Genomic DNA, 24645 nt, shown 5'->3' with positions numbered 1-24645 from the left:
AGCATCAGTTAGCAAGCCAGGGATCCCATCTGTTGACAGCTGGGCCGAACGCCCTACCCAACAGCTGAGTAGTCTTCCAGGCTGGTTTGGTTTCCTCCAAGGAGCCCTGCCTCCAGTTCCTGCCCACAAGCAGCGGACGGACGCGCTTCCTGTCTGCACACCCAGTTCTCAAGGATGCAGGGGGAGGGGGGGGCTACTCTGTCCTCAAGAGCTGATTCCCTCGCTGGGCAACTGTCAATCCTAAATCTAACCAAACCGAGTCCTTAAAAAACAAATCTCACAGCTAAACCCAGGAAAATCAGCCACCAGGGCAGACCGCTCCACTTCACTAACGGCTGTCTGTCACGTTTGCTTTGAAATAACAAAGAGAGAGGGAGAGAAGGGGTCCAGAGAGCAAATCCCCGAGTCCTTGAACCCTATGCCGCCTCATCCTCCACGCCTGTGCGGTTCCGTGCTGGGATTGCATCCCGTTAGCCTAGGAAGGAAAAGCCCATCTTCTGGAGGCGCTCCGAGCTTGGCTTAAGCAGGTCCTGCACCTGTCCACAGCAGCTCTAAGCAGGAGCCGTCACAGCAGAGGGGCCCCGTGGATTCCGTCTTCCACCGGCTCGGTCGGGTCGCACAGGCCACGGTGACCTGGACCCGCAGACGCTCCCCAGGGCACACGGCCTCCGCCCCTCTCCCGCCTGGCGTGGAGAGATCCGCTCCACCGCGAACCGCCAACCCAGGGCACGCCGACGCCCACACTCACCTGGTGCGCGAAGCCCCTGAGGTGAGCCATGTCCCCGCTGACCCGACCGGTCCGTCGTAGCCACTCCGCCTGTCCGCCTCAAGCACCTGCGAGAAACCGCAGGCCGCTGGATCAACAGCAGCCCAGGGTCGGGCTCCGTGGAGTCCCTCCACCCGCGACCTCCGGCCCCGAGCCCGGGGGCCCACCGACCCGCCCTCAGGGCGTGCCCGGCCTCCCAAACAGCAAGGCGCGGCCCGCTGGCAGCGCCCACCTCCGGGAGGCTCCATCCCGGACTCCGGCCCGCTTCGCAGTCCCCACGGCGGCTCCCACCGCAGTTCGGTCTCCCTGAACGCCCAGGCCTCCCAACCCGTGAGGTGGAGGCAGCGGCTATGGGCAGGGTGTCGTGGCGAGCGCGAGGCTCTGTGGGACTAGGAGTCCCGCCGCCTGCCCGGTACCCCGGGCCCGCGAAGTTGAGACTACAAGTCCCAGCTAGCTGCGCGGTAGGATGCGGAGTCGCAGGGATACGCTGCGGCCCTGGGGGTGTCAGACTACAAGTCCCAGCAGGCCATGCAGTGGGGCGGACCGTGGAGAGGCACTAACACACCACGGATTGGATTGGAACCTTGAGTTGGGTTCTTGCAGGGGTTTACCCACCAGTTAGGCCGCGCGGTGTGCCGGGTACAGCGCGTGCGCAGTTGCCCTGAAGTTTTCCAGGCCGTTCAATTCACCTCACTTTCCCCGAAGCTGTTTACGAAGCCTCGGGGCTAGGACTAGTACCATAGAGTCACCTCCCACGTTACCCTCAGAGCCTGGTGCTCTGGCTTTAAACGCAGTATACACACGCACGCACACACACCTTAGAGAAGTCGCTCAGCACAGCTCATGCCTTGAAGCTCATACTTCTCATGCCTCAGTTTCCCTATCTGTAAAGGTATAATCGTAGGGCCCTAGGACAAGACCGGGTGCTAGAAAGATGTCTGTGGTCCTAGTGAGGTGTCCCAAAGCTGGAAGATGCCCTTCATCCTGTGAAATCAGGTGGAATTCGTCATGAGGGACCAGGTCTGCAGTGTCCGCCTCAGCACAATCTCCTAGTGGGATTTTTTGCCACTGTATCGTGTCCATTCTACAGACTCAACGCCTGTGAGGCTCCCTGCAAGCCCACAGCTTCCCCACTGATGAAGGCGTTTTGTTTCTGCTCCCTGGTGGATTTCCTTTCTCTGCAACATCCTGGGGCCTTCTCAAATCTTGCATCCAAGACAGCACCTTGCATCTGACTCTGTTTCATCTCCAAACTTTACTACATGGTCATTAGGGTGTTCATTGTGTTACCCCCATCCCCTGAATAAAGTAGACTTCCTACAAACACTGGGCCCCATAGAACTAAGTCCCACTAATGGGGGCAAAGATGTTTATTGCCCCTGAAAGAAACTATCTGTGGTGTGGCCTTCAAAATAGCCTAACGATTTGAGTCCCCTACCTAGCCCTCCTATAGCGAAACCTGGCATTTGGCAAGCCCTACTCTGGTTTTTAAAGACTTATTTCTGGGCTATATGCTACATGTGAATGGTTACCCACCTGTTGTAAGATAATCTTTTTTTTTTTTTTTTTTTTGAGACAGGGTTTCTCTGTAGCTTTGGAGCAAGATAATCTATTTATACATTGAAGATGGGTCTGTTTTACCTCATCTGCCAAGGGAACCTGCTGATTGGCTTCATAACAAGCTGAACAGCCAGGCAGGAGAGGATAGACAGGTCTTTCTTGGAGAGAAAGGAACTCGGGGAAGAATTTGAAAGGCACCAGCTAGACAAAAAGGAAGTAGGATATATAGTATCAAGGAGAGGTAACAGGCCACATAGCAGAACTCAGATTAATATACACAGGTTAATTTAAGTTTTAAGAGCTAGTTGGGAACAAACCTAAGCCAAGGAAAGGTTTCATAATTAATAATATGTCTCCGTGTTCAGGAAATGGCATCCAAAGAAAGACCTGTTACAACCATTAAGTCCTGAAAAGGGTGTTGGATCCTCTGGAGCTGGAGTTACAAGGTGGATTGTCTGCTGATTGACATGGATGCTGGGACTAAATTCTGGTTCTCTGAAAGAGCAACAAAAATTCTTAATGGTTGAGCCATCTCTCTTGGCTTTTATATTTGTCTTTTAAGACAGGATCTCACCCTGTAGCCTAGGCTGACTTAAAACTCACTACATAGCCCATGCTGGCCTCAAATTTACAGCAATCCTGGCTCTGCCTTCCAAGTGATAGGATTTTAAGCAGGTACCTTCATCTTCAATGTGAAAAGCCCTATTCATGAGATTAAACTTTATGTCTTCTTATTGCCTTGTTCTTGGATCAGATAGCCAAGGGCTGTTGCTATTTAGGAAGACTTCTGTTGTGATTTGGCTCTGAATCATTTCCCAAGAGTCTGAAGAGATTTTTTTCAACTCTTAAGAGCACTTCAGGCTCTTGCAGAGAACCCAGGTTCAATTCCCAGCAGCTACATGGTGGCTGACAACCACCTGTCACTCTAATTCCAGGGGATCTGAATCCTTTTCTGGCCTCTGTGGGCACCAGGCACATAAGTGGTGCACGGACATACATGGATGTGAAATGTCTCATTATACATATAAAACAATAAAATCATTGTGGCTTAGTTATTGCTGTGATAAAACACCATGACCAAAGCAACGTGGGGAAGAAAGGGTTTATTTGGCTTAAGCTTACGTACCACTGTGCATTTTCACAGTCAGGATATGTACTCAAACAGGACAGGAACCTGGAGTCAGGAGCTGATGCAGAAGCCATGGAGGGTGCTGCTTAGTGTCTTGTTCTTATTGCTTGCTCAGCTTACTTTCATATAGAATCCAGGATCACCAGCCCAGGCATGGCACCACCCACAATGGACTGGCCCCTCCCTCATCAACCACTAATTAGGAAAATGCCTACATCCTGATCTTATGATCTCAGATGACTTTCGTGTATTTTGAGTTGACATAAAATTACCCAGCACAACCGACCGACCCCCTTGTCAACCTGACACACAAACTGTAAAGCACAGCATTTTTTAGCCCCAGGATTACACATTAATATCAACATCACAATATAAAACATTTTACAAACTTAAAAAGTCCCATAGTCTTACAATTTCAAACACTTAAAAAAATTCAATCTTGGGGCTGGAGCGTTGGCTCATTAGTTAAGAGCCCGTGTAATATCCATGCTGAACATGGAGAAGCCAAGCTGATGCCCACAAAGAACCTTCGCTCATGTGGTCTACTGTCTTTAGGAAGGGATTCTGCAGGCTACCAAAAGAGAAAGGTTAAACCAGCCCAGCCACAACCTTTGGTCTACATTCTGTCCTGTCTGCACAACACAATAGTGCGATGGTGGAACAGGACTCGTGGGAGTTACAAATCACTGTCTGGTTTGACGTCAGGCTCGCCCACTTCACAATGGAGCTCATATGGGACACTGCTTGGGTGACAAAAACCAGATTAAATAGCCCAGAGACTTAGGGTAAAACCAAACATGGCTGCTCTAAAAAAAGTAACAATAAAATGACTACTAATAATATTCAGCTACACTCACAGATCAAGACTTTATTCCACCATCATAAGGAAGGCTTCATCCTGCAGCAGAGGGCAACCAATATAGAGACCCACAGCCAGATCTCACACAGAGAGAGAGAGAGAGAGAGAGAGAGAGAGAGAGAGAGAGAGAGGGAGGGAGGGGGGGAGGGGGGGGGGGGAGGGGGAGAGGGAGAGGGAGAGGGAGAGGGAGAGGGAGAGAGAGAGAGTGTGTGTGTGTGTGTGTGCTTGGAACATGCAGCTTTAAGTGATACGCCTCCAGCAAATTCTCCCCTTCCTGCTCAGGGAACCCCACAGAAGAGGAGGCAGAAGTAGTGTGGGGGGCAGAGGGGATGGAGGACACCAGAAGAACAAGGCCCTCTGAATCAACTGAGAAAAGCTCATATAAACTCACAGAGATTGACACAGCATGCATAGGGCCTACACAGATTTGTACCAGGGCCTTACAAATGGTCTTCAGTTTAATCTTTTTTATAAGACTCCTGAGTGTGTGGATAAGTGGGTCTCTGATCTTGGGCCTCCTCTTGGAGATATTTCCCTTCTGTTGGTTTGCCTTATTCAAGTTTGATATGATGGTTTTTGCTTTATATTATCATATTTTATTTTGTTAAGAAATCTATTTTCACTAGGTGGTGGTGGTACACAACTTAGTCCTAGGACTAGGAGGCAGTCAGTGCTCTTAACCTCTGAGCCATCTCTTCAGCCCCTACTGGTCTCTTCTTAATCACCACTGATTTCTCAGCTCCAGCTGACCAGCATCAACTGAGCCAGCAAAGCAAAATTTCACTTGAGTAGTTCTGGCATCTTGTTAATCATGTCTCTTCAGGCCCACCAGATCAGAACCACAGATTCTCAACTCAAAATAGCAAACTTCCCTGATAGTATCATTAAGGGACTCACAAACTTCCCTCTGAAACTTCATAAACCAAGCCTCTGTAGTGGCTTCTCTGCTCCCTCTTTGATATATCAGGTATATATCAAAGATATATATCAGATATACCAATATCTGACTCCCAAGTCCTTGTTAGTAATAGAGTAACTTAGATAAAAACATTTGGCACCCAACATGTGGCACAACATCATGTGGATGCTTCTGAAGCCACCACTCACTCACACACACATACATACACATACACACACATAAGCAGACACACACACACACACACACACTGCTGCAGTCACTCCTTGGACTCTTTGGATGGTTTCTCCCATCACCACCACCCACACCTTCTTTTGCTGTAGTTCCCCTGTGTCCACTCCCTGGGCCAAAGTCACATGTACCCACCTACAGAACCTGCTCAGGCTTCTGCTGCTGCTAATCCTCCACATGGGCACACAGGACACTCCGTTCCCACTTGGTCCTGCTACAGCCACCAACCACAGGCTCTGTCAGCCAGGCAGCTCTGACACCTGCCATGACCTTGGCTCCCACTGTGCCCTAGCTTGCTGTACCCCTTTCCCCCATACCCTCAGCACCAATTGAGCCAGCATCTGCCTGGGTACCACTCCCCAACTGTGCCCCCTGGCATCCTGACACCACCTTCACCCTCACTGCTGATGTGGACAAACTAAAAGTCAGTGGATTTGGTGAGCCATCTGGGAAATTCTTAATGTGCGAGTTAGGGTATATCAAAAAAGAAAAATATTTCCCATATTAAGAATGGGAAATATCACAATAGAGGGAGCTAGGATTCTGAATAGTGCAAGTATGGAAGACTTGAAGAAGGAGAAAAATAGGTGAAGTGATGTGGGATGTCCTTTTGTATATGTGTTGCTTTTATTGGTTGATGAATAAAGCTGTTTCAGCCAATGGCTTAGCAGAGCAAAACCAGGTGGGAAATCTGAACAGAGCTATATTGAGAGAATAGGTGGAGTCAAGAAGATGCCATGTAACTGCTGAAGGAGAAAGATGCTAGAACACACCACAGCCTTGTGGTGATACACAGATTAATAGAAATGGGTTAATTTAAGATATAAGAGCTAGATAGAAAGACACCTAAGCTATTGGCCAAACCGTTATGTAATTAATATAGTTTCTGTGTGATTACTCAGGTCTGAACAGTAAGGGAACAAAAAAGCCATCTTTATTTACAAAATGGGGCTCAATGTGGGGCCTTGAGGGTTTCTTCTTCACAATAGAAACTGACAGACATTCTTCAGGACACAGAAGAAAACAACTGATGAACTCTGCCAATATAGGCAATTAAGTCTTTTAAATTTACTGCTTCATGAAAAAGTCTGTTAGATACTATGGGCCTGTAGGCTGGAGATGGGTGCTCCAATATTACAAAAAAACTTTGGGTGACCGTCCAGGCAGCAAGATGTTTTTGTCAGTTCTAGACCTGTGTAAGTTGCTTTCAATGCACTTTCCTGTTTACTTGAGTAATATTATATCTTTCCAGGCTCTTTAAAGAGTTAAAGTCAGATAGTTATAGTTTTCCTTAGTTATGATAAAAGATAAATCAGATATAAAATTTTAGACTCACAAAGATAGGATAGATAATAGTTTTCTTAATTTGCCAAATGTAAATGGACTAGATATTGTAACTGTAATTATTGCTTGCTAACTGTTTTGTATTTGTAATTTTATTATGCTAAAGTTCAAACCTTACTTTTCATTTAGACAGAAAACGGGAGATGATGTGGGATGTCCTTCTGTATATGTACTGCCTTTATTGGTTAATGAATAAAATTGTTTGGGCCAATGACTTAGCAGAGCAAAGACAGGCAGGAAATCTGAACAGAGACATAAAGAGAGAGCGAGCGAGGAAGAGAGAGAGAGAGAGAAAGTAGGCGGAATCAAGGAGACGCCATGTAACTGCCAAAAAAGAAAGACATTGGAAAACCTTTCTGGTAGGCCACAGCTTCATAGTGATACATATATTAACAGAAATGGATTAATTTAAGATATAAGAGTTAGCCAGGAATATGCCTAAGCTATTGGCCAACTAGTGTTGTAATACAGTTTCTGTGTGATTATTTGAGTCAGAGCAGTTGGGAAACAAATGAACAGCCTCCGCCTACAATGAAGAGATAACCAACTTAGCTGAGATTGATGTGATGTTGATTATAACTACTATCATTTGGTAATTCATAATTTATCCTTTAAAAAGTGGATTGAAGCCAAATGTGGTGGCACATGCCTTTAATCTCATGGGAGGCAGAGGCAGGCAGATTTCTGAGTTTGAGGCTAGTATGGTCTCAAAGTGAGTTCAAGGATAGCCAAGGCTACAAAGCAAAACCATGTCTTGAAAACCCAACATGAACACCAAAACTAAACTTTTTTTTTTAATTGCATGTGTGTATGAGCATCAGGAGTGTGCCTGGTACTGGAGGAGGTCAGAAGAAGATGTCAGATCCCCTGGAATTAAGGGTACAGACAGTTGTGAGCCACCGTGTGGTTGCCAGGAATTGAATCAGGATCTTCGGATGAGCAGGCAATGCTCTTAACCCACTGAGCCATCTCTCCAGCCTGAACACCAAAACTAAAAACAACAACAAAAAAGTTATTTGCTAATAGTGTCAAATATGAAAATTTGACTGATAAGAAACAAGCCTTAGAAACACTTACTATCAATAAGATACAAGTTTCGAAAGACCTACTAACGAAAATAAAAAAAAATATTCAGACAAAGACAGGAATTTAGAACAGAACCTACCACCCCACTGCATAGCAAAACTGAAGAGGGGAGGCCCACGGTTATTAGAAAAGCAAACTTAGTTAATCCAGTTACAATACAAGAATAACCAGCAGATCACAGGCACCCCCAAGGTCATAAGTTAAATTGAATCCTATAGAAGTATTAGATTTGAGGATATTTAAGGAAGTGGTTATTTCATATGATATGCATTCACCCTTTGTGAAGCAGATGTAAAATTCACCGAACCGAATTATCCCCCAAGACTGGAAAGATTTAGATATAGCAATATTAGAGGCTGGTCTTCAGTTACAATGGAGAACATGGTGAAAAGAGGAAGCTAGGGCCATAGAAGAATGGGACAAGGCTGCTAGAGGTACTGATATTTCCCAAGATCATTTCCTGAGCAAAGGCCAATATGCTGATTTGCAAAGACTGTTTGGACTTGATGATCCCACCATGGTTCTATGGTGTTGTATGGAGAGGTCCCGCTTGTTTGTCCTGGCCGCCCCGCTAGCTTAGCCCCGAAATAACCACACAGAAATTGTATTAATTAAATTACTGCTTGGCCATTAGCTCTAACTTCTTATTGGCTAGCTCTTACATATTAGTTTAACCCGTCTCCATTAATCCGTCTATCACCACATGGCAGTGGCTTATTGGAGATTCTAACTGGCATCCATCTCAGGCAGAGGATCCATGGCTTCTCTCTGACTCTCTCTTCTTCCTCCCAGAATTCTGCTCTGTTTTCCCTGCCTACCTAAGTTCTGCCCTATCAAAAGGCCAAGGCAGCCGGGCGGTGGTGGCGCACACCTTTAATCCCAACACTCGGGAGGCAGAGGCAGGCGGATCTCTGTGAGTTCGAGGCCAGCCTGGTCTACAAGAGCTAGTTCCAGGACAGGCTCCAAAACCACAGAGAAACCCTGTCTCGAAAAACCAAAAAAAAAAAAAAAAAAAAAGCCAAGGCAGTTTCTTTATTCATTAACCAATGAAAGTAACACATAAACAGAAGGACCTCCTACACCACCACTATGGTGTCTACCAGCTTTTAATACTTGGGACAAGGTTGACTTCAGTTATGAATAGAACATTATTATATCCAAAAGTCAGATAAATATTAATTGAATCTTTGATTTTGAAAATGCTAATTCAGAAAGGGTGATTAGGTCTTTAAAGGCAAGTAGATGAATGAACTAGAAATACAACTGATGTTGGATCTCATGCTTATGATGACACTTAGCTGGGAAAAGTGATTTCCAAAAATTTTAAGAAAAATCAAAATGTTAGGTGTTTTAATTGTGGTGAGCAAGGTCATCTGAAAAGTTTTTGTAGTCAGGGAGTTCCTGTAAACAAGGTTTTTTTTCTAGACATAATCCAAATAGAAGACCCTATCTTTTGGAGTATGCAGAAGGTGTGGCAAAGGCCAGCATTGGACTAATGAAAACAGATCAACAAGAGACAGGCAAGGTAACTCTTTGCCATTTGGGAAATGCCTTGGGGAGCCTCCCACAGGCCCCACTATCAAATTTGGTTCAATTATTCCCTGTCAGCATTGGAGAAACTCATCCACAGTGCAATTAACAAACTTAATACCTGTTGTTAAAAACCATGCCACTCTGGAGATGACAAAGACAGAACAACTTCTATAAATATAACCAAAAGTTCAGGAGAGACCAGAAAACAAATATTTAGGAGACCTTCTATAAATGATCAAAAATCAAAACTAAAAATATGAATAAATGGATAGACACAGGAGCAGATGTAACAATAATTTCACCAAAATCTTGGCATCCAGACTGGCCCCTTTAGTAGGTAAATATTTAGCTTCTAGGGATTGGAATTTTATATCAGGTAAAACAAAGTACAAGATGGGTAGAGTGTATAGGGTCAGATGAACAGATAGGGAAATTAAAACCATATGTGGCTAACAGGCCAATGAATTTATGGGAATGCGATTTGTTACAGCAATGAAAAGCACAGGTTAGCATTCCTCCAATCTCAGAAACAAACCACAAAATAAAGCTTCTGAGAGAAATATTAAAATGTATTATCAAAAACAATCACAGATTATTCAGGTTGTACATTAGCAGGGCACAACCGCTGTTGGTCTTTCAAAGGATCAACAGTCCTACCTTTAAAATGACTGACAGACCTGTGTGGGTGGAACAATGGCCTTTGACATCAGAAAAATTAGAACAGCTAGTACAGGAACAGCTAAATGCTCAACATATTGAATTGACCAGTCCTTGGAATTCTCCTGTATTTGTTATTAAAAAGAAATCTCAAAAAAAAAATGGATAAATCTTAAAAAAAAACAGAAAGGGGTAATAAAGACCCCCAGAGAAAAATTATATAAAGCGTTATTAACTTTAAATAAGCCTATGTATTTTAAAGATATGTTAACCTCAGAATGAAAACCAGGATATGTGTTACATTGGCAAAGAGGTTTTTTTCCTTTGTTTCCACAGGAAAATAAAAGTCACGGATACCTTCAAAATTAGTAAATATCAGACTCAAACAGCAGAGATTACTTGATTAGGAGAGGTGATAATTCATCAAACAACTTGATCATTCAATCTAAACTAATCTGCTGTGGAATAACCCTTTTGTACACTATGACAATGTTTTGTTCTCATTGGTTTAAGAAAGAGCCAACCAGCCAATAGCTAGGCAGAAAGAGATATCGAGTGAGAGAACACTGGGAAGAAAGAGGGCAGAGTTGCAAGCCAGACACATAAGAAGCATGAGATGAACATGCCATGCTGAAAAAAGGTACCATCATGTGGCAGAATATAGATAAGAAATATGGATTAATTTAAGTTGAAAGAGCTAGTTAGTAACAAGCCTAAACTATCAGCTGAGCATTTATAATTAATCAAAAGTCTCTGTGTGGTTATTTGGGAGCAGGTTGGTGGGACAGAAAAGTCTACCTACACTAACTTATAAAACTAATAAATGCCTTTCATTAGGTCAGGTATTAAAAAAATAATTTTTATTATTAAAATATAATACTATATCTGTTGGCAAAAACATTCGTCTTAACAAAGATATGAACCACCTTCCCCCAAAGGGGAACCCCCTCAAAATTAGGTCAGGGCAGGGATTTGTTTTTGTCTTTCCAGGAAAATAAAAGCATTGAACTAAGGAGTCTGAAGGCCACTGAACAAATGAGACATCTGAAGCAGAAGGATGAAACATACAGATAATAACATCCCAAGAAGAATAAAATTGGTCTAATGGGTATACTTCATTTACAACAGGATAAAATTTCATAAATCTTTCCAAATATTTGTTTCTGCTACTCTCTACAGACATAAAAGGCAAATGTCTTTTTCTGGTCCCAATTCAATTAAAGATTAAAACTGGCTTTGTAGTTGAAAGGTGGAGATCTCATCTCTAAACCCAGGCATGCTTGTAAAAGGAAAATCCAAAATCTCTGTCTCATGTCAGAAGAGTCACCTGGTACGGGACAGAAGAAAACTAAAATTATGGCACTATTCTATTGCCACTAATCCCTTATCCTTTAGTTTCCATTTGATTCTTTAAAACTTTTCTTAAGGTATAAATATTATTTCAAAATTTCTAAGACTAACACACACATACATATACATATATAAACTTTCTGTTGTGATATTAATGGTCATATGGGGCACTAACTAATTTTAGAAATAAGCTTTATCTAGGCTTCCTGTATGTGATTTCAGACTTAAGTCTAAAGCAGATACCTAGGAACTAAGTTTGTATACCCCAGAAATATCTCACAGATTGTGGAACTTTAACATCTTGGAGATCTGCTGCATATGACATTTAAAATGTTAAAAATTTTTCTGCAGTGAGCCGTGACCATTTCTGGTAGTGACCTTTGACTTCTCCAAGAAGTCCTTCAATGACAAATCCACCTCAATTGTAGTAATGGCACCGAGCTGACAAACACCACCCAAAGATATCTTTGAACTACAAACTGCTCAGGACAACTTCAAAGTGGTTAGCTAAGATGGTCTAGCCTCATAAACTACTCCATCCAGGACTTCAAATAAATCCTCTACTTTCCCATCACACAGAGACTGAACAACAAATGATACAGCTAGTTCTGCCAGGACTTGACCATTATCCCAATTTTCTCAGGGTCCCCTAAAGATGCTATTGCCTCCCCAGACAACAGGAAGTAATTTTAAGAACATGACACCCACATTCCCGAGTGATGGAGGAAGGTCATTGGTTAAAAAATAAAGAAACTGCTTGGCCTCATAGGTTAAAACATAGGTGGGAGGAGTAAACAGAACAGAATGCTGGGAGGAAGAGGAAGTGAGCTCAGAGGCCATGCTCCCCTCTCCCGGGCAGATGCCATGAAGTAAGCTGCCAGGTCAGACATGCTGAATCTTTCCCGGTAAGACTATGTTACACAGATTATTAGAGATGGGTTGATCAGGATATGAGAATTAGCCTGTAAGGGCTAGAGTTAATGGGCCAAGCAGTGTTTAAAAGAATACCGTTTCCGTGTAATTATTTTGGGTATAAAGCTAGCAGTGTGGGCAGCCAGGTGCCAGGAACGTAGCCTGCCGCTCCTATTACAACACCCGAGAGTTGGGGTAGGTGGTCTTGGTCATTTGATGAGTTATGGATGTTTGTCATTATTTAGGGAGGACCAATTGCAAGTTGTTATTGATCATGGCCAGGGATGAATCAAAGCAAAGGAGGTTACACTCAGGAATCTCTTTCTGAAAAGTATATAAAAAAGCATATAAAAGGGAATATAGGAATGACAGAATAAAGGGTTGATTATTGAATCTACCTTTAAACTAAAAACAACTACTAGTTTTAATATTGGTATGGGTTTTTGTATATTTGGTATATACAAATTTATAGTTATCTTTGTTACAACATACTATAAGTTATTTTACCTAACCAACTCATTTAAAATTATAATATAAAGTTCTAGTCCTTGAAAGCTATTATTACAAACTGTTTATGATAATTAAGAAATGCAGGTGCATAATTAGTCATTTATAACAATCAAACTTGTAGTCATGTTAGATATATTTTCAAGGTTATACAAATATATTTTAGGTATATAGGTGGTCTTCAAACATTTCAGAGACCTACAAAATATGGCATTTAAGATGTTTTAATAACATAAGCTTTTTCATGATAGTGAGATATATCTGTTCCTAACAGCACTAATCAACTTCAAAAAGAAAAAGGATGATGGGCATCAAAGAACCTCCATATGGAGTTTGCTTGCATTGTGGTAAGGTTAGCCACTGAGCAAGAAACTTCCTTTTCTTGACTGCTGATCATATGCTATCAAAATTGTATAAGCAGGACACACAGAAATTGACTGCTGAACTTTTGCCAAGACAAGGTCAGACAGTCCTTCAAAATTCCTGCTTCACAGAAAAGTCTGTCAGCTATTCTAGGCCTGTAAGCTGAAGATGGATGTCCCAATGTTGCAGAGGAATCTTGGGTGACTATCTAGGCAGTCAGCTGTCTCTGTCTTTTTATAGTTTTGGAAGTTGTTTATGCACACTTCCTATTTACTCAGGTAATATTTTATCCTTCTTTGGTTTCTGATGGGGTTGAAGACTAGATAATGACATCACTTTTTTGTTACAAAATTTAGAAAAGAAATTTACAAAAGAAATGTAAAGTATATAAGGCTGAGAGACATAAAAGCTTAAGTTGTTCATTTAAGAAAATGTTTTAAGACCTAAAAGGATATTTTAGGATAGTAATAGAAGCTATGATAGAAAGTGGTTTAGGTATAAAACTTTGGATTCATCAAGATAGGATAGATAATAGAATATTTTCTCTGAATTTGCCAAATACAAATGAACTTGACATTATGAATATAATCTTATCTGATAATTGTTCTTATTATATATAGTTTTCCTGTGTTAGAGATAAAACATTTCCTTTTTATTTAGACAATATCTGCTTATTGATTTATTGTATAGTTTTACTGTGTCAGAGTTAAAAGCTTTTCTTTTAATTAGACAAAAAAGGAGAAATGTTGTGGGACATTTGAACAAACTGTAACACCCCAAGATAGTGTTAATACAGTTAACCTTGAATTAGGAGGCAGAGACAGTCACTAGTTAACAAAAAGTAGCCATAGAGAATATGGAGGACCCAGAATACTGATAGGAAGGAGTAGGGAGGGACTTCGAGATTTGAGGTGTAGGGGAGTTGCCTCTTTTTGATCTGGGAAATGTGGAGAGAAGGTCAGCTGGCCACTCCTCCACTGTTTCTTTGATCTATCAAGTTTCCACTCCAATATCTGACTCCTTAGTCTTTATTGGTAATAGAACAACTTAGATAAAAACTACAGCTCCATTATCTGTGTTGCTGTCCATATCGTTATCGGCCAAGCTCCTGCAGAACAGCTCACCAAGGTATGAACACTCAGTGGTTTTCCCGCCCAAAGTTCCAAAGTCCTCTCACAATCATCCCCAAGCAATGGTCAGGTCTGTCGTAACAACTCCCCGCTACCCCGGTACTGACGTTAGGGTTGTTGCTGCTGTGTAGTAAGGAAAGAGTTGTTTTCACTCACACTTCCATATCACTGTTCATCATCAAAAGAAAGGACAGGAACTCAAACAGAGCAGGAACACAGAAGCAGGAGGTGATGCAGAAGCCATGGAGGTGTGCTGCTTACTGGCTTGTTCCTTGTGGCTTGCTCAGCCTTCCTTCTTATCCCAGTTCAGAGATGGCTCCACCCAAAATGGGCTGGGCCCTCTCATATCAATCACTAATTAAGAAAATTTCCCTACAGGCTATCTATAGTCAGAGCTGGTGGAGATATTTTCTTTTCTTCTTTCTTTCTTTCTTTCTTTCCTTCCTTCCTTCTCTATTTATTTATTTTATTTTGGGGTGGGGGTATATTATTGGTTGTCTTGGAACTTGCTCTGTAGACCAGGCTGGTGTTAAACTCACAGAGATCCTCCTGCTTCTGCCTCTCAGAAAATAAATAGGAAAAATAAAAAGAATAATCACATAAATAAATTGATGTTTTTCCACAGCCACAGCAGTTACAGCTCTCTCAACCAATAATTGTAGTTCTGCAGTTACTGGACTACTTCTCAGGCAATGAAACAGTGGGACTTTTATATCCCACCAGATTCACCTCCTGCCACTGCCACCAAATACAGTTTTTAACTAAACCTTTATCATTCTATTTAACAATAAGACTCAGGAATCAGAGGCTGGGGTGAAAACACTGATGTCTCAGAGTGTATCCTTCTGCTCCGCCAAACCAAAAAAAAAAAAACCGCCACACATAAAGTTCCTCTCTACTCCTTCCTGTGCATCTCTATCCATCTTCCGGACTCCCTCTGACTCTCTGTGACTACTTTCTGTCATCTACTTGCTGGCTCTGCCTCCTGACCCAAGGTTGATTTTATTTAATTAACACAAATGTAAACTCAGGGTTCACAGTATGTTTGAATATCCTACAACAATAAATGATAGATAGATAGATAGATAGATAGATAGATAGATAGACAGAGGACTTGAGTTGGCTCAGCAGTTAAGAGCACCTACTGCTCTTGCAAAGGACCTGAGCTTGATTTCCAGCACCAGGTTGGTTTCTAGCTGACAGTTACATGGGCAGCTCACAACAGATTGTAACTCCAACTCCAGGGGATCCATTGCCTGGTTCTGAACTCTACATACTCCTCACCATGGGTTGGGCAGGAGGAATACGAAGATTGTTTGTGTCAGCTCAGAGATTATAACAATATATATACCAAAGCCTGATCACCTTAACAAAACAAAATCTATTCCCCACAGTTCTGGAAGTCGGGAAGCCCAAAATGAAGACGGTAGCTAGTTCAGCTCCTGGCCAGGTGGGCTGCATACCACTGCCTGCTCACTGCTCTCAGGACTGAAAGAGGGTGGGACCTGGCAATTCTCCTTAAGACATCCTATCACGGCCTGGAGGTGGTGGCATAGGCCTTTAATCCCAGAGTTTGGAAGGCAGAGGTAGGATCTCTGTGAATTTGAGGCCAGCCTGGCCTACAGAGTGAGTTCCAGTATAGCCAAGGCTACAGAGAGAAACCCTGTCTCAAAAAAAAAAAAATCCTAAATCCTATCACTGTCTCCACACTGTGACCTTATTTAGCTTCACCTCTTGGAGACTCCCTTTCCAAATATAGTCTCTTTGAGACTCAGGGGGTTTCTATTGCTGTGAAGAGACACTATCAGCACAGAAACTCTTATAAAGGCAACCATACCTGGGGCTGCCTTACAGTCCTGAAGTTTAGTCCATTATCATCATGGCTAGAAGCATGCCCGCACGCAGGGGCACACGGTGTCGGAGAGATAGCTGAGAGTTCTACATCTGGATCCGCAGGCAGCTCGCAGAGAGAGACACTGGGTCCAGCTTGAGCTTGTGAAACCTTGAAGCCTGCTCCCAGTGACACACCCACTCCAATAAGGCCACGTCCACTCCAACGAGGCCGGCCACGGTGGTGGAGCACGCCTTTAATCCCAGCACTTGGGAGGCAGAGGCAGGTGGATCTCTGTGAGTTCAAGACTAGCCTGGTCTACAGAGCTAGTTCCAGGACAGGCTCCAAAACCACAGAGAAACCCTGTCTCGAAAAACCAAAAAAAAAAAAAAAAGGCCACATCTCCTAATAGTACCTATGAGCCATTTTCTTTCAAACCACCACACAGGGCTTCATCAGATGAGGTGGGGGCACACAGTTCAGGCCAGAGCAAGGGTTTCCAAGGATTGACATTCTACAGAATAAGGCAGAATACTTTTCATTGACTTATAATCAGAAGAAATGCAACCTCTCTGTCAGTCACACACTAAACCCAAGTAAATGGGAGAAAGCATCAAAATCCTTCCTGGAGGCAGGAGTGTGAGATCTTAGGGATTCCGCCCAAATCTCAGTTACATTGTGAGAACATGAGGGATGGGACGTTTGGCACTTGCTGCAGTATTGGAGAGGGAACCTCACAAGATAGGTAAACACAGCCTCTGCTCTGAAGGTGATTCTGAAAAGAAAGTCTTCTCTAGCAAATATGCTTTGTTATGGTGAGGACGTTTCTTGTACTTATCCCAGTTCCGCAACAAATGATGTCTTAGCAATAACAATAAAATGTTAAATGTGATTCTCTTTCTCTTTTCCTTCCTTCCTTTCCTTTCTTCCTTCTCTTTCTTTCTCTGTCTCTCTGTCCCTCTTTCTCTCTTTCGTTCTTCCTTTTCATAGGGTCTCATTTTGTGTCCCTGAGCTGGAGCTCACTATGTAGACAAGCCTCAAATTCAGAGTTACAATTGCCTCTGCTTCCCAAGAGCTGGGATTAAAGGTGCAAGCACTGTAGCCAGTGTCGCTTTGGACCACTAGCTCCCAAATAATGACATGGAGGCTTCTTATTCATTCTGAAACCTTGGTCTTAGCTTAGGCTTGTTCCCAGCTAACACTTTTTAATTAAACCATTCATACTAATCTGTGTCTGTCACATGACTTTTTTCTTCTCCTCCACACTATACCTCCGACTTGTTCTGGGTCTCTCTGGCAAAACCTACCTCTCTTCTTCCCAGAGTTTTTTATCTGTTTCCGGAAGTCCCGTCTATCCTCTCCTGCCTCACTATGGGTCATTCAGCTCTTTATTAAACCAATCAGAAGGTGCCTTAGCAGAGACACATCTTCACAGTGTACAAAAAGATTATCCCACAACATAGCACACCAGTTTATAAGGTGACTTTCAATGCTTAGAATTACACTACAGCTAGACAAGAAATATTTACTTGTGGTTTTAGAACAGAGTGTGAGGAATTTCCCAGTCTTAACTGTAAAAGGAAAACAGGAAATATAACCTAGCAGGAGGAGCAGAGCCAGGGAATCCTCACTGAGGTTTTACGGCCACCAAATGTCTAAGGACCCCTTAGTTATAGTCCACCAAGAGCAAATACGGCAGTGTAAACTGTGCCTCCACCACAGCTGGGGGCTCAGGGGCGGGAGACAAGGTACTAGGAGGTTTTCTTTGATGGATAAATAATTTTTGAGGGTGGGAAAAATGGCTCAGTTGGCAAAGCACTTGTCAGGCAAGCACATGGACCTGAGTTCAGATCTCCAGAACCCACATAGAAGCCAAGAAAGATGGAGCACTTCTGTAATCCCAGCTCTGGGAAGAGGGGAGCAGGACAGGCAGCTGGCCAAGTTGACAAGCTCCAGATTCACTGAGAGAATTTGTCTCAAAAGATAAGGTGAAGGGGACTGAAGATGACACTCAATGTCAACCTCTGCCCTCTGCACGCAAGTGTGTAAGCATGCACATGCACACGCATGCAACCACATAGAACACACACATAGGCATACATGTGCACATGCACACACATACATGCACACACACACACACGCACGCACACACACACCCCACAGGGAGTTTTTGAGACTCCAGGCTCACATTGCAATGCTTTCCACCTAGTCTTCACCCGGCATGACTTCCTGGTCCTGATACTGTCTGAAAATATACCAACTAAGACCTTCCAGACTTGAAGAAAGGCACAAAGGCTCTTAAAAGTGCCCTTCACAGGTCAACAGCATAAATAAAAAACAACCTCCTTCTACAGCAACCCAACGAAACTGCACAACCCCAGGGATAAAGAGATCGTATCAGGCAGTGTAACAGCCAGATAGAAACTGCGATCTACAAGGGAAAAATAATCTCATCAGAAATAGCCGGAGCAGCACAGCGGTGCTGAGATGGGACCCAGAGCCGTGAGAGTGATAAGCAAGACCTCTGCTGATGACCTCTAACCCCAACCATCAGTGATGTCAGGTTACTTATGGGATCTCTCCCTCTCACACCCCCTCTCCTGTATAGTATACATGCTTGGATCTATATTTTTCCACTTCACAATCTTGGGCTCCCTCTTCCTTTTTTTTTTTTTTTCTAATGAGACAAGGTTTCTCTGTAGCTTTGGTGCCTGTCCTGGAACTAGCTCTTGTAGACCAGGCTGGCCTCAAACTTAGAGATCCGCCTGCCTCTGCCTCCCGAGTGCTGGGATTAAAGGCGTGTGCCACCACCGCCTGGCCCCTCTTCTTTATTATGATCATTTCCCCCCCGCTATGCACAAACTACACACACACACACACACACACGAATTTCTGATAATCCTGTCTCTGTTTCCTGGGTGTTATAATTATAAGACTTGCACTATCAAGCCTGCAAGCCTGCTTTATGCATCGCTGGGGATTTAACCCAGGTCCCATTTGTGTTTTTGCTTTTAGAATGACATTCAGAAAAATCATTACCATGACCAAAGGCAAGGAGACTTCCCTCTGCACTTCTAGGAGTCCTGTGGTTTCTAGATCAGGTGTGTAAATCGTGGGTCTATTTGGTGTTGGTTTCTGTGCCTCGTATCTGGCAAGGATACAGCTTCTTTTGTATGTGGCCATCCATTTTCTCAGCACTGCATGTTGGTGATACCGTCTTTCCCTTCTGTGTATTCCCGCGAGCTTTGTTGAAGACTGACGGCTGCCTGAGTCTGTCTGTAGTCAGGTCTACTATAACCAAACATTCAAAGCTGTGTAGCTTGTAAGAAAGATATTTCTTTCTCCCATATCTGAAGGTTGAAAGGGCCAAGATCAATATGCTGGCGTATGATGAGGTTTCCCTACTGCATTTTTCCACAATGGGAGGACAAGGAGACAGAAGCAAGACAGCCGGGTGTCGTTCCCTTGGCATTAGTCCATTCGTGAGGCTGGAACCCCCACAGCCCAGGTGCTGCTTGAGGGTCTTATCTCTCAAGGTTGTTGCAATGGTTATTAAACTCCGGCATGAGTTTGGAAGGGGATAAACATTCAAACCACAGAAACCATGTATTTGTAGGTTTTATCCCCCTGGACCTTCTTCTGTTCCATTTGCCTGTATGTCTGTTTTTACTCCAATATCCTACTGTTTTGATTACTATAGTTTTGAAATGTGGCCCCAAGATGTCTCCAACTTTCTTTTTTTTTGTATATTTCTTTATTTTATGTGCATGAGTGTTTGACTTAGACGTATGTATGTGTACCATTATGTGTATGTCTGGTGCCCATGGAGGTCAGAAGAGGGTGTCAGATACCTTGGAACTGGGGTTATGCATGGTGCAAGCCATCATGTGGGTTCTGGGAATGGAACCCAGGTCATATAAAAAACTAATGAGTGCTCTTAAACACTGAGCTCTCTCTTCAGCCCCTTCCATCTGGTTTGTATTTTTTGCCAGTGCTAGGGATAGAATTCAGGATACCCATACTTTTTGAAACACTGTCTCCCTATTTAGCCCAGGCTGGCCTTGAAGCCATGATTCTCTTTGCCTCCATGTCTCCTCTAGGGATGATGACATGTGTATGCCATCCAGTCCTGCTTCAGCTGTTTGCCTTTTCCAGATGTCCGTAGCTACTTGAGATCCTTTGTGACTCCATATGAAACTTAGAACTATTTTTTCTATTTCTGTGAAATATGTCCTTGGAGTTTTTGCTAGGGCAGCATGGGAACTGCAGACCCCTCAGGCAGCACAGACCACCTCATTTCTTTCCTTCTTAGTACCCTCACCTTTAGAAGGGGTGACACATGTGTCTGTTGTGAAGCTCAGACAGTGGTGGCACACACCTTTAATCCCCACTCAGGAGGCAGAGACAGTCAGACCTCCGATCAGCCTGAGCTATACAAATAAACTTTGTCTAAAAAAAATTATATATATTATATATATAATAGGTATATAATATATATCAACACTATATCTATGGGATTTATACAATTTATTAGAATGACCAGGCAGTGGTCCAGCTAATCTAACAATGGCTGGCTATGAACAGAAGGTTCAAGAACGCAATAGTTGCTCAGTCTACGAGACTGGACATCTCGGCTGGTCTTCAGTAGATGCTGGAATCCTGAAGAAGTAGACTCTAAATGCCAGTGAAGGAATGGACTTGCTAGCAAGGCAAGGGCAACCAGGAAAAGAGTAAAAGCTTCCTTCTTCCTTGTCTTTATATAGGCTTCAGCAGAAGGTGCAGTCTGGAGCAGAGGTGGGTTTTCCCAGTTCAAATAACCAAAGGTGTGTCTTCCTACCTCAATGATCCAGATGAAAGTGGATCTTCCCATTTCAAATTAAGCAAAAATCCCTCACAGGTGTGCCCCTCCATTTTGGGGTTTTAATTAATTCCAGATGTAGTCAAGTTCACAACCAAGAATAGCCGTCACAATGGCTCTAGTCTCTTTTGACCGATAGCTTTATCCTCTCTCCCCATCTCTGTTATTCCCTTGTAACCCCTGAGGTAAGAGTAGAGAGGAGAAGCCCAGGCATGAGAGTCCACCTGCTCTCCCTCCTGGAACCCAAACAGGACAGGAGAAAGGCCTGACACTCAGGCTCCCACACACTGAGGAAAGCTGGGCACTTGCTCCCCAGAACTGGGCCACCCATGGGGCATAGGATTAAGATTAATTCACATGAGAAATGTAAAACCTCCAAACAAAATTTTTATTAAAATAAGCATTGGGTCTCAGAATAAAAAAAAAGAAAGAAAGAAAGAAAAGAAAGAAGGAAGGAAGAAAGGAAGGAAGGAGGTAGGGAGGGAGGGAGAGAGGAAGGAAGAAAGGAAGGAAGGAAGGAAGGAAGGAAGGAAGGAGAGAAGACTCATTGACTCTGGAATTGAGTCGCTTTCCCACCCTTCCTATCTGATTTTTCTCCCAGAGAAGCAGCTGTTACCAGCCCCAGGGGCCTTTGAAGACTCCCAGGCACACATAGAAGTGCACACAAAGGCATCCCATGCCCTCCCCCACTGCACAGCACGCGCAGAACATCTCGCATAGGACACCTGCCTGATCTTCCTGACAACAGACAGGATTCTAAATCTAGGCCAATATCTATGGATGGATTGCATCTCTGTGATGAGCTCGGGGTGTGTCCTGACCTTTGCTGTACCGTGACCCCTGTGATGATAACACAGGAGAGCACAGGGACATTTCCTGGAAGGGACTCACTGAGTCAATGCGTGCAAAACATCTGAAATGTTAGAGGGGCCACTGCCCTCCATAGAACTAACATCCCTGCCCTCACTCCCAGGAGGTGGGGTCTCTTTGCCCCTGAGACAGCATTTACAGTGGTCGGGTTCTCAGTGTTTCCGCATTGCAGTTCATTTGACTCTCTCATACTTGGGAGGAGGGTTTGTTATTATCCTGAGCCATGGCAGAAGCTGCCAGGGTGTTTAAGACTTCCTTATAGCCAGAGCTTATCTGAGTCGGCAGCAATGTCCAGACCACCGCCTAAACCTGGCTTTCCATTTTGAAACTGTTTTTTCTTGTCTAACGCATCTTTAAAATATTCTGTGACTCTAGTTTCAGACTCCATTTAGCCCCTAGATCTGAGTGTGTGTGTGTGTCTGGAAGACAAGAACTTCTGACACAGACGCACGGCGCTGTGAGTTCACTGTTACACATGAGCAAGCGGCGGCCTCAAGTCTGAGGCTACGCTGGTAGAAAAAGCAGATTCCAGGCCAGCCAGGACAATTTAGTGAGATTCTGACTAGGAGCAACAACAGAAAACTTAAAGCAAAGGTTCCCACTAGGTAAGAGTGGACAAGATTCCAGATTTCCCCTTTTCCTCACAGAAAATGCCAGCGATCGGCCCCCAGAAGACACACAGGAATGTGTCCCTGTGCCAGCTGCAAGCTCACCGTGTTTGTTCTCTGGTAGTTCCGGGCAGAACAAGCTGATAAGATGGAAACAAGTCACTTCAAAACTTATGTAAATGAGTGTCCTAAGCAAGAGTAAAGTTGGAAGAATCCATGCAAGTTCCAAGTCAGCCAGGGCTACAAATCACAAGACCCACTCTCAAAACACCCAAAGAGGAATAATCCTTGCACTTGGGACAGAGGCCAGCCTGGTATACAACTTAAGTTCAAGGCCAGCCTGGCCTACGTAGTGAGTTCAAGGCCAGACTGGTCTACACAGGCTGCTTGCTCTTGCAGAGGACCTGGGTTTGGTGACTAGAACCCAAGGTGGCTCATAACTGTCTTTGCTCAGGTACCAGGCGCTCACATGGTACACGACCCATGTATGTGTGGGTAAAGCACTCATACACATAAATAAAAATAAACCTCTAAGGAACACACACAGAGGGGGCTGGGTAAAGTAGTCGCCATGCAAGGGTGAGCACCTGTGTTCCCAGCCCCAGAACGTGAGCTGAGCTGGGTATAGGTAATTCCAGTGCTCCAGCAACATGAGTTGTGGAGACAGGAGAAGCCCCCAGACCGGGTAGCCTTATATGTGCCGTGAGGAACAATGAAGGACGCCCTCTCAAACAAGGTGGATGGTGAAGACTGAGTCCTCGGACCTCCAAACATGCCATGGAACACAACACACATACCTGACCTCACACCTGAACACACACACATACACCCCAAAACCAAACCAAAACAAGCACACACACACAAAGAAGGCTGGGCGGTGGCCCGCTGGGTGAAGTGTGTGCTTGGCCAGCATAAGGACCTGAGTCCAGACACTCAGCCCTCACGTGAAAACAAAATACGTAACTCCAGTGCTGGCTGGCAGAGACAGGGAGATCCCTGGGGCTCACTGGCTAGCCAGTCTTGCTGAAACCACAATGTCCAGGGTCAATTAGAGATCCTGTCTCCCGCCATGATGGGGAGGGGCTGGAGAGATAGCTCAGCAGTTGAGAGTGCTTCCTGTTCTTCAGTTCCTGGCAGCTGTGTCAGGCGACTGATTACTGCCCGCCCCCCAACAACAGCTCCAGAGGACCTAACACACTCTTCTGGTCTCCAGGAGCACCCCTCCCCCCCCATGTGGCATATACCCACACACACAGAGATACACCTATATATACACCTATATACATAAATAATAATAAATATTCTTGAAAGGAAGCGGAGAATCAATTGAAGAATCTCTGGCCTCTAGATATGCCTACATGGGTGACTGTACTCATGGATATGTGTACAGATGCATCCGCCTACAGACAGGCACACATAGAAAACAAAACAGAGAGAGAGCGAGAGCCACACCCACATACACATACAAAAAGAGAAAAGAGAACCCACAGAATGGGAGAAAATGTTTGCAAATTATACACCTGAAAAAGTTTAAGACCCTGAATAGACAGAGAAATGCGACCCGGCAATGATGTGTTAAACTAAAATTCAAAATGGGCAAAGAATTTAAGCAGACATTTCTCATAGAAAGTGTACAGATAGCTTGCTGTATTAGATTCCTCTAGGGTAACAGAACCTATAGAATCTATCTATCTATCTATCTATCTATCTATCTACACACACACACACACACACACACACACACACACACATATATATATATGTGGGATTTATTAGAATGACTTACAGGTCACAGTCCAGCTAATCCAACAGTAGCGGGCTGTGGATGGGAAGTCCAAGAATCCGGCAGTTGTTCAGTCCACAAGGCTGGTGTCTCGGCTCATCTTCTGTACATGCTGGAACCCTGAAGAAGTCAGCTCTAATGGCGGTGAAGGAACAGACACTTGCTAGCAAAGCAAGAGCAGCAGGCAAAGAGCAAGCTTCCTTCTTCCTTGTCCTTATATAGGCTTCCAGCAGAAGGTGTGGCCCAGAGTAGAGGTGGGTTTTCCCAGCTCAAATGATCTAGATTAAAGGTGTGTCTTCCTATCTCAAAGATCCAGATTAGAAGTGGATCATCCCACTTCAAACTAAGCAAA

At 43.9% G+C, this 24645-nt stretch overlaps 1 protein-coding gene across 2 annotated transcripts in view; it reads right to left on the bottom strand.

Moving 5' to 3' along the window:
• LOC121447137 (serine/threonine-protein kinase 25) overlaps positions 1-24425 on the bottom strand; it is a 36739-nt gene extending 12314 nt beyond the window's left edge. Inside the window, exons 1-2 of one of the 2 annotated variants that reach the window (XM_041650215.1) lie at positions 24297-24425; positions 749-834 (exon numbers count right to left, since the gene is read on the bottom strand). In XM_041650215.1, the coding sequence (XP_041506149.1) occupies positions 749-778 (30 nt within the window). In that variant the 5' untranslated portion in view covers positions 779-834; positions 24297-24425. Of the gene's footprint in view, positions 1-748; positions 835-998; positions 1180-24296 lie in introns of those variants that run through there. The other variant, XM_041650214.1, reaches the window with a different exon arrangement.
• Between the last annotated feature and the right edge of the window lie 220 nt (positions 24426-24645).

The sequence above is a fragment of the Microtus oregoni genome, unplaced genomic scaffold, assembly GCF_018167655.1.
Source record: "Microtus oregoni isolate MIOR12 unplaced genomic scaffold, Mior012 000004F_ref0000308, whole genome shotgun sequence".
Lineage (NCBI taxonomy): Eukaryota > Metazoa > Chordata > Mammalia > Rodentia > Cricetidae > Microtus > Microtus oregoni.
This window is presented reverse-complemented; position numbering and strand designations above follow the sequence as displayed.